Here is an 11,092-nt window from a genome sequence, read left to right on the forward strand (position 1 = left end):
GTTGGGGGCCCCTCTCTCCCTCTCTTTTCTTCTCTCTTCTCTTTCTAATCTCAGCCTCTTAGAGGTGGAGACAACAATGGTAGTTAGGGTTTCAACCTGAACTAATTTCTGGCTGGGCTTGAGCTATGGTTTTGAAAAAAAAATTACACCGAAGCCTAACCTAAAGCTCAAAAAAAAATTCGGATTAGGCTCAAGTAGGGTCGTGCCCTGGCCCAACCCTATTCCAGCCCTGCAAACCATCCATCACTAGTTTATAACCATTAATTCACCCTCAAATCTATTTGCACTAAAACCAATAGTGTTATTTCATAGTACTATTTTTTGACGGTACTTACTTTGCTAGATTCTACAAAATTCGACTTCATTGCACGAGCCTGATTGTTTCTCACATCTTTTTTCTTTTGTTTTCCTTTCAGAAAGCAAATCCCATTATTAACCTTCCTAACTTTTGGAGAGAAATGCAACAATATTCACTATAGACCTATATTAGATATAATTGATGAATATATAGGAACCAATTCAGGCTGCACATATTGCGATCATAGTTACTTCCTCAATATCAAACACATGGATGACATTTTACCAAAAAAACACATATGGATGAGAAGAAATACAATGTTCAAAAGAAATGAAACACTAGTAGGGCCTAAATTAAGAACAAATTACTATCAAACATGAATAGTTGTCATTGAGAGAGCTTTAGGATTTTAATCCACTTACATCTTCGTCTCACCGGTTGGCACCCTTTACAACAGAAAAAGGTGAAAGTTCGGCAAAAATCAGATAAGGACATGATTTTTGAACCAAAATCATTGTTATCAATTAAACCAGTTGGCACTTTCTAGCTATTTTACCATTACATTTTGTTCTACCTGACTCTATTATTGTTATAAAAACCATTATTTTTATTTCTCATAAATCATAATGCAAGGTTAAAATGGAAACAAATAATAACTATTGCTCATGGTTTTGGCCCTAGTGCACTGTATTGATAAGCAGGAAAATAAAACATAATTTTCAAATATCAATATCATGCACTTTGTTTTAGTTTTGAGCAACATCATGTATTTTGTTTTGAATTACAACTTTTGTGTAATTAAATTAGTTTTGAAGTAGAGATCATGTAGAAACTTGATCTTCTTTGCCTAACAGCATAAACTCAATTGATGATGGCGTTACGTGGTGGCAGCGGCCGTGGGGAGCACGCGCTCTCAGGCTTCTCTCGCACCGTCAAATCAAACCCCACGGATTCGATTTGATCCTCTAGTCCCGTCAAATTCATGTGATCTACCCTTCTCCGCCGTCCGATCCAACCCCACTCCTCCCTTCCCAAGACCCGCACCAAACCCCCGTCCGGACCGTCCGGACCGTCCGGTCCGGTTTTTATCCATCTTTAAAAATAATTAAAAAAACCCATCGCAATGATGAACCAACCGGCCTCGGCCCGCGTGCCTCCGTCGCAGGACACGTACGTAAATACGCCAAACTCCCATGGGCTTCCTCGGAATCCGCTCCCCTCCCCTCCCCCATGACCTCCCACGTAGACACCACCCTCCTCCTATTTTATTGTCATCATCATTTAAAATAAAAAAAAGATGTAATAAATCCAATAAAATAAATATGTTATATATGTTTTATGTTTGTAAAGAAAGTATATATTTAATATATAATATATAAAGATATAAATATATAACTCTCCTCACCATCCCTTCTCTCTTCATTTCAGTCTGTCATCTGCCTGAAAGAAAACTATTTGATCTCCACAAGCTTCCAGAGGAGAGGAATTGATGGAAAGTGAGATCCAAAAGCCTTTCTCCCCCTCCCTCTGTTTGTCCTCCCTTCCCTTCCCTTTCCTTGATAGCTTTCGGCTCACCCTCTCTTAGCCTCCTCCTCTCCATGAACTTGTTCTTGTTCTTGTTCTACTTCTACTACTGCTACTACTATTGCTGGGATTTGTATTTATATCAGCCTTAGATTTGTTGAGAAAGAGCTGGTGAAAGTTGGACGGCGGGGACCATGGTATGAGACGATGGTCCCGGCTCGGAACCTGCTCCGCCGGCACTACGACAGCTATGGAGGCTGTTGCTCCGATTTCGAGCACAAAACCCCTTCCTTGAGATCCAATCCGATGGCCGAAGAGCCCTCCCAAGCCCCGACCCGCGGACCCAACGATGACAACCACGACGATGACGAAGAGGTGGCGGAGACCAGCAGCAGCTCCAAAAACTGGCTCCAACTAGGACTCGGGCCGCCGACGACTCCCTCGCGCCGCCGGCAAGGAGCGACCGAGCTCGAGCTGTTCACCGAAAGACCGTCGTCTTCGTCGTCGCCTTCGCCATCCGATCCCCGTGCCATTGCTCGCCCGTTGACGGCGGGGACGCCTTCCGTCATGGTGCCGGTGCTGCCGTGGCTGGCGCCGCACCAAGGGCTGAGTTACTGCTGGCAGGAGGCAACGCCGCCGCCGCCACCGCCTTGGGGGTTCTGGAGTAGCGGACCCGCGATGGGGAGCAGCTCGAGAGTGCCGCCGATGATGCCGGAGTTTGTGGCCCGGCAATTCATGTGCCCGGCGGGGAGTTCGAGTCCGTTGGTGGCGGGTGGCGAGATTCGGGCCGACATCAGGGTCGTCAGCCCGCCGCAGAGGCCACAGACCGGCATCTGGTTCGTGCTCCAGGCGGCACAAAACCAGTGAGTTAGAGCGAATAATTCCTTTGATATTTCAAATTCTTTTCCCCTGTTCTTGCCTATATATTTGATTGGGCAATAGTTCTTTCTTTGAATTCCTTTACTTTATTTCATTTAGCTTTGTTCACATATGTGGTTTTTTTTGGGGTTTTAATGCAGGGGAAGAGAGCCTTTTTTGCCTCAGATACCAAAGAGCTACTTGAGGATTAAGTACCATCACTATCTCCCCATGATTCTTTCTCAGTAGAATAATTATCTACTATGATTACTCTCTTCTCTTTTATCTCTTCTTTGGCTTGAGATGAGTCCATAGCCTTGCTCAAATATATATTTTTTCTTGAAAAAATATATTTACAGGGACGGGAGGATGACAGTTGGGCTGTTGATGAAGTACTTGGTGAACAAGCTGGGACTGGAGGACGAATCAGAGGTGCACTTAATAATTACAGCTCCCTTTTAGCTTGAGTGAGATTATATTTATCTTGATTTAGTTTGTTGCTCCTTATTTTTTGGCATGGAATGCATGGTTTTAGATAATTGTAGCCTTGTTGGATTATTGTGAAGATTACCAACAAGGATCAACGTAAGAATATCACAAGAGCAAGACCACCATGAGGCCGACTTATACATGGGTCTATTGGCATCTTTTGTGCAATCCCAATGGTTGGGGTTGGGATGGTGAAAGGAACTTGGGAGCTAAAAAAGGGTACCTTAGATGTGGGATGCTAGCTTTTGTAGTAACTTGTTGCAGGTGGGATGTGAGTGTCTGAGTGGCACATCATTGCCCTCACCATGATTAGGGCTTCCTGAGCTCGTTTTGGATCTGCCTTGGGGTTGGGTAGATGGTTAGTTATCAGTGGTCGTTCTAGGTTTATTAGGTGGAGACGGGGTTTTAAGTGCACATTTTATGTTCTCAATGTTTGAAGTGGGCTGTAAAAACCCTAGGGCTCATGACCCATCATGGCAAAGTAACTTTCTATTTGTAGGCTCGACATACCATATAAAAAAGAGCCGTCTTGCAGGTTTTTCAGGAGTAAGAGAGCCATAAGAAGCTCAGCATGCTAGGCCTCTAATAAACCAAAGGGAAAGACGATATGAGGAGCAATGGCTATTTCGTATCCATTCGACGAAGTTTAAAAGAGTTTTATGGACACTACTGTCCTTGTTCCTAGTTGGGTGCTTGAGACAACCTTAAGAGCCATTATTTCACCTACCTTTGCTGAAAGCAATGCACCATCTAAACATGAAGCCACCTATAGGTTGGAGTCCTTGTGGAAAACCTCTCTCGCCATAAATAAAAGATATCTCATCCGTGTTCTTATAATGATTTAGACTTTGCTTGTTTGTGCACTTGTTAGGCTTTTTGAGTTGTGAGTGCGTAGGGCAATGCAGGTGTCTTTGCTAAATCTTAATGGAGCAAAGCCGTAAGGAGCTTCCGAGTTTCTCATATAGATTGTAAGCAGTTCTCCTGCTCAAGCGTTTATTGTACATTTAAGCTCTCCTCATAGGGAATAACTTCAGACAAAGAGGGTTGTTTCTTTTTATTTGAAGAAACAGACAAAGAGGTTATGTCCATTCATTCTGGGTGAGTCGGAACTGGACATTGTAGTTTGCCAAAATATTTCACATACACCATTCTACTCAAAAGAATCAAAAGAAAGAAAGAAAGAAAATCACATGTGCTCCCTCTTCATTGGTTTTGAGGTGAGCTGTGGAATTCTAGACATTGATCCAATTTAGTACTCGTTATCGGCGACAACATAAAAGAGGGATTATTTTTTGTATGATTAGTGCCGATCATCTACGTGTTAATTTCATCTTACAATGGGATATGAAAGAATGAAAGAGGAAAGAGGGCTGCTTTCAGTGGGTTTTATTTTATATATGGTTGCTTAATTATCTTCTTGATTTGCCAGCTGAGATTTCCAAGCCTTTTTTACTTTCTATCACCTTTCTCACTCTATAACCCCCCTTTTTTTGTGTCACCAACTTTATAATTATTCTACTTCACTTACTATGAACACATTTTTCCCGAACATTATTATCTTGCCATCTCTTTATCTATCATTCCTTGTTGCAGATTTATCTTGGTTAAGCATATCTAGAGAATACGTATGTTATGAAGTTTGATTCTCTTTTATATATATATATATATATATATATATATATATATATATATATATATATATATATATATATATATATATATTGCTTTCTTTTGTTTCTTTTTGGTTTTTTGAGAAATTCATCCAGGATGATGGATTCAGAAAAAAACCCTACCCATTAATTGATAGGGCAGATGTTTAGGTTGGGATGCAGTTGATCACTGCTGTGTTTTATCATGAAAGAAAAGTAAAGAGCCCAAAGGAAAATAACAGAAAAGCATAATAACGTAGAGACTTAGTAAATAAAGCCTAATGATTTTGCATATATTTTGTTGTAAAAAATCTTGGCAATTTTACTCACAACATATTTATTAGAAATTTTAGAATTATTAACAGAATAATGTGGCATTGGACAGTTCTCTCCTAAATCAGCATTCATTTACCAATAATTGAAGAAACTGGAATTAAACATTATATCGACTTATAGTTCTTACCGATAAGTTTTTACATGGTATTACGAATAAGAACTGGTTTTAATTGACGGCTAAATAAAATGGTAAATTGAAGGATAATAATGCAATCCAAAGATCTCTTATCGAGATATGAAATCCAAATCATAGCATAGCTAGCAAATTAATTATATAATGATTATACATAGGTGTTAACTAATTACTCCCTAGAAAGCATTAGTATCCATTCTAATTTATTTCTTTTATTATTATTATTATTATTATTTTGTTTTTTATTATCAAACTGAACTGCTTTCTCATATTTTTGGTTGTTCTTTTTCTATATTTTTCATGGGTGGAAGATTGGTTCTGAAAATTATAAGTCGTTCGCTCAAACATGCAAAATGCAATAGAATGTGTTTGTTATATGCATTCCAAATAAACTAAAACTTTGCCTATCTTTTTTGTGATATCTTGAAAGGTAATTAACCATTAACAAAATTGAAGTCACCCTCATTTCTTGTGTTTTCTACTTGCTATTATGCATCTAAAGTTCAGCTGAAAGTATTGGTTATGGAAATTCCTAGAAAGAGTAGCAGTAAATATGTGTGCTATATAAATTACTGCATTATTAGAATTTTTCTTATATATATAAATTCACGCATGGTAACTGCTACAAATGTTCCTTCACTAGTAAAATTTAGCCGCTTTGTATCATTTATTAATATATTCTGTTTGGAGTGTGAAAGATCGATGGTGAAGTTCTTACTATATAAGTAAAGACCTAGGATCATGATATTTTGTGATTTTGCTTGCTATTTGAGACTTTATTATACTAGTATTGTTGGTTCTGCAATGAAATTTTGTGAAAACCCCAAAATTATGAAACCAGAGACTTCTAATTTATTGATATTTTTCTTCCCCCCACCCCTTGCAAAACTTCTTTCTTTCTTCTGTATGTTCTCTTTGGCTTTGCAATCCTTTATTTATTTTAGTAAAATTTTGGTACATAGCACTGTTATCCCTCAAAAAGAAGAAAAAAAAAATCTACTTCTACAAGTAGCTAGAATTTTACCAACTTATAATATCTTTCTTCTTATTTTTTAAGTTTTTCCATTTTTGAACCTCCTGTTTTGCACAATCCAACACTTTTAAAATGTATCAACTCCTTGAATTGAAAATTTTTAGTTTAAGAAAAAAAATGTCAAAGTTATGAATTTCAAATATTGAAAACTTTTTTTTTGATATAAAATATTGAAAACCTTCATATACACATATTATACAGTATTAGCCTTCTTAGAAACATGCCGTAGAAACTATAAATTTGCTCAGGGATGATGATATCTATTTTGTCTTTATAGACATTGTTCAAAGTTGCATTATTTTTAAAGAATTATTCTTTCTGTAAATTATGGAAAATAATAACCCTTACTATTTTTTTTTCCCACTTTCATGTTCCTAATAATTTTAGCACTTAATCTACAAAACCAACTTTATTCTCCTTTCTTTTCCTTTGATTATTTGAACACATATTGTGGATTATATGCAAAAAGTGGTTTGGTTATTTATACAAGCTATGTATAAATAACTGAACTTCTTTTTTTGAAAGTCATAAGTAACTGCACTTCTATATACTAGAGTTTCATGAATAGGTACAGTTGCTTAACAAGGTCTTCAAATGTAGATCAAATCAGTACAGATTTAGGTTTTTATCTGTCTTAAAATTTCCCAATAAGCATCGAGTAGTGGTGATTTTTCCTGTCTCACTATAATTGCTTCAAGTCCTAATATTAGTTTTACCAATGGAAGAGGTGATGCCTCTCCTGCACTACAGAATGCGATCTTATACCACCCTTTATTTCTAGGAGCCACCTTCAACCTCAAAGCAGATAAGTGGACAACTACATTCTTTCTTTAGAATAGTTTATCACTAGTTGTTCTTCCCTTACATAAAGCATGCATGCAGTACTGACTATACGCTCTTAATGAACTGTTAACATGCCGTTTTATATAGACAACATGCTGCCCATCATTCCTCTTGCCTTACTATATTCCCACCTAAAACATTCATCACTAAATTTATGATCATAATGAACTGTAAACACGTAATATAATATAAAGCATATGCTATATATACTTATCATACCTTCTACCATACAATATTCCTGTAGTGCAACTTTTATTTCGAAAGTCAACTTCTTCATGCATGATTAAGGGTACAATATGGATTACTTTAACAACCAAATACACCTTCTTCATGCATGTCATCTCTCTAGTCTAGAGGACTTCATGATTAGAGTTAGACTTTCATAACATACAATTTCTTCTCTTTTAACTATTGATATCCAAGCATTCAAACATTCCATCCTGTGGTTGACAGCACAGAATGATGGTGTTTCAAATTGGTTGTATTTTCTTGTTATACTTGTTTTGATCTGCATATATACTACTCCTGTGAGCATGTCATTATTGTCGGTTGATGAGAACTAAATGTTATTGAATTAGGATGCTAACTATATATAGAGCTAGATATTCTTCATGGTTGGTCATTACATGCATGGAATGAAGTCCTTGAACTAATTTTGCAACCTTTATTTGATAATTAGGCATTATCTATAGACCAATTATCTATAACACACTCGACCTTGATTGTGGCCTAAGTGACAACACATATGTCCAAAGAAAACCCAATCTTAGGAAAGAAACTAAAACACGTGGACCTTTGCACGCGTATATATATGAGCTAGACCCGTCCATCGTCATGCTTTCGCGGGTTTCACCTCAGCCTCTTGATAGCAAACCGAGGCCATGTCTTCACCTTGAAAGCCTAAGATTGTGGATATTGGACCCATCCATGGCTTATAAGTGGTGCACTTTGTTGAAATATTTAAGACCCCGTCATCCCATCCAGAGACGGTAGATGTTTACATATTATAGGCTTTTGAGGGAAGACAATGCATGGGATGGAAGCTATATAACTACAAACAGAATCATTCCAAGTTGGCGAAGAGGAAAGCATCAAAACATGGACTAAAGCAAATCATGGATCACTTCCCTTCACCTATAAACTATGGTTTTATCTCTGTTCATGAAAGGAATAATCCATTGGGGCCCTTCGAGGCCTAAAGAAAAGGAGGGCTGGAGGATTCCCACAATTTATTTTTGCTTACCTCTGAAACCACTCTCTCTCTCTCTCCCCTGTAGTGAGGGATAATATTGAGTTGTTTTGGCGTCTACGATAAGCGGAGTTGGATTTTGCATAGAAAAGAGGCAACGTGAGGGAGACGTGCATGCAATTTTATTGTGAAGCGTGATGTTAGGCAAGGAGGCCAACAGGAAGATGGGAAATGGTGGGGAGAAGGATGGGATTCTGTAAATATCTTGCCGGTTCCTCGGCGTGCCTCTTGGATCTGCCACCTTTTATTCTCTCTCTCTCTCTCTCTCTCTCTCTCTCTCTCTCTCTCCCTCCTCCCCTGAAAAGTTTTAATAATTCAATACTAATAATATGTATAAATGTAGGTCGTACAAGCTGGACGTTGGTGCAACTCATATTATTAAATAAATGCATATGTATAAATGCATAATCTACATTAGTTTACCGGGTGAACTAACTACTCATTGTGTCACAAAACATATAAATGGCCATAAATTATTAACATATCTATATATTATGCATGCATAATTAGAACTTGTTTAATTCTTCTATATCTAACTCCTCCATGTAATATCTAAATTTATATGTATAGTGTCTCATGAGACATTTTGTACTCCTTAGGTTCAAGTTTACATGCAAACAAGGGTAAGACAAGTCAAGGATACATCTACTAGACCTAAACCTTGGGTTTGAATTGAATTGAATTTGAGTTGTATGTGATGTTCCAAAATTTGGAAATAAGAGAGGTCCAATCTACGTTTTCTCATGCATGAAACCTTTTTGTTATGTATGTTATTATATACATATATATATTTGTATGAGTGAAGCTAGTCATAAAGTTTTTGGATGGTTCTAGAGACATATGAATAAAGGCTTTTGTCAGTTGAGGAAAAGGCAAGGGGAGGTGGGGTTCTCGTAATAATGAAGGGCGGGCAGCAATGGTGGTGGGACGGGCAGGTTCCGTTTCCCTCTAACTTTCTACTTTGTGCCGGCTGACCGCTGCCCGGTGAAAGGAAGGCAAGGATGGCCGAGTTACGTGACGTCCATGGTGCGAGAATCTCTTCCCATGGAGTAAAGCAAAGTCATGGGGTAAAGTAGACGTTATGCTGTGGCCGCCCCCCTTCACCTCCCTCTCTAATAATAAAAATAACCTCATTTTTTCACTAGCAATATAATTTATAAATTAGCTTTTTTTTGCGGTAAGAATAGATTAGCAATTTAGTAATAGTACCTTTCGATCAATTGGTCTATTTGCATGGATTTCTTTTTTATGTATATTTTTTGAGACTACAAAGAGGTAATCCCTCTATTAGTCCCTGCCATATCCATCTTATCCTTGATGGCTAACTCCAACATAAATTAAACTCGCCTTTTTGTCTAAGCAGCAAGAAGTGATTGATTGTTAAAATATTTTATTACATGAATTTATTTATCAAATATAACATTCGTTATCTTCTCTCTTTTTTTAATTCAAAGTAAGACTGGGTATTTCTAAGCATGTTTTGATCGATCCCTAGTTAATCTATAGGCTAAAAAAAAAAAAAAAATTTGCATTTGTGCTCATTGTTTTGAAGGTATTATGTTTACATTATATACCTGCATTAGGATGCTACCTCTATGATGCCTAGCTGTCCCTGTTGGCCCTAGTGCTGACGTGGTCTGCATTTAAATTTTCTTTTGGGCAACTTAGATAGTACATAGATTTCATTAGTTTATAGACAGGCACCTGCCTGTGCTGTCCATTAGCGGAAAGATCCAACATCATTATCACACATCACTTGCATTTGACCCAACATGTACTGTACTTTAGACTATTAGCCTTGAGATGACTTCGAAGATACCTTATCTCAATCATTCTCTCATGGAGGGGCCTAGATATTGTTATGTTCATGTCATATATTAGCTAGAAACTCCAATGATTTTGCTCAATGGTACAAAGTTGCTTAGCTTCTAATCTAATTGTGGTTATAGCCAATCATGATAGAATAATAGAGAATTATGTGATGAAGGACATATAAACTTATGGTTTCATGTGCCAAAACAGGTAGAGATTACATGTAGAGGACAATTGCTTCTTCCCTACTTGAGTTTACAACATGTTCGAGATAGCATATGGTGCTTAGGGGAGGCAGTGAGATTACTACCGGACTCGCCGAGCACAAATCATGTGATGACCTTGGAGTATGGTAGAAGTGCGTAGATTTCTGCATCGATCTCGTGTATAAATTAAGCACTCCACTGAATTCTTTTTCTTGTTCTTAACTTTGGTTCATGCGTTCTGTTTTGTTCTTTGTCATCTAATTCATTGAGAAATAGCTTGGAAATACCACAATTTTTGGGAGAGACAACATCAGCAGTGTATTTCCAAGCCATCTTGGCTTGATAATTCTTCCGCTTTTAACTCACTAATTTCAGTTCCTGCTGTTACTTTTATCCCTCCTTGCATCTTTTCTTCTGCTCATTGGATCCATGATCAGATGTTATGTTATTCACCTCCCAAAAGAAACTATTTAAAAGCAAATTGAAAAATATTTGAAGGCGGGCATCATCTGTGAGGCCATCTGCATCCTCAAAGTATGCAGTTATCTGATTTAAGTCCTAATATGGTTAGTCTTGGACATTGATGCTGGACACAGTTCATTTAAGGGGCATTCCATTGATGAGTGCGATTCAATAAGATTTTTTTTGTCTGTATATCTTTA

The 11,092-nt window shown here is 37.6% G+C and overlaps 1 protein-coding gene across 1 annotated transcript; it reads left to right on the top strand.

Annotated features, from left to right (window-relative positions):
• Window positions 1-1,713: 1,713 nt before the first annotated feature.
• On the top strand, window positions 1,714-10,823 carry LOC103708068 (uncharacterized). The gene is made up of 4 exons (XM_008792836.5): window positions 1,714-2,685; window positions 2,842-2,892; window positions 3,040-3,112; window positions 10,435-10,823. Exons 1-4 carry the CDS (start codon window positions 2,030-2,032, stop codon window positions 10,588-10,590), a joined length of 936 nt encoding a protein of 311 aa, XP_008791058.4. The 5' UTR covers window positions 1,714-2,029; the 3' UTR covers window positions 10,591-10,823.
• The last annotated feature ends 269 nt before the right edge of the window (window positions 10,824-11,092 follow it).

The sequence above is a fragment of the Phoenix dactylifera genome, chromosome 4 (assembly GCF_051530095.1).
Source record: "Phoenix dactylifera cultivar Ajwa chromosome 4, Ajwa_hap1_PhDact_Kaust_v1.1, whole genome shotgun sequence".
NCBI lineage: Eukaryota > Viridiplantae > Streptophyta > Magnoliopsida > Arecales > Arecaceae > Phoenix > Phoenix dactylifera.

What these genes read in the sequence shown, in the direction of transcription:
- LOC103708068 (XM_008792836.5), top strand. Translation starts at nt 2,030, where the DNA reads ATGGTCCCGGCTCGGAACCTGCTCCGCCGGCACTACGACAGCTATGGA. An exon ending in CTCCAGGCGGCACAAAACCA is followed by an intron (nt 2,686 to 2,841) that starts GTGAGTTAGAGC and finishes GTTTTAATGCAG; the next exon opens with GGGAAGAGAGCCTTTTTTGC. An exon ending in AAGAGCTACTTGAGGATTAA is followed by an intron (nt 2,893 to 3,039) that starts GTACCATCACTA and finishes ATATATTTACAG; the next exon opens with GGACGGGAGGATGACAGTTG.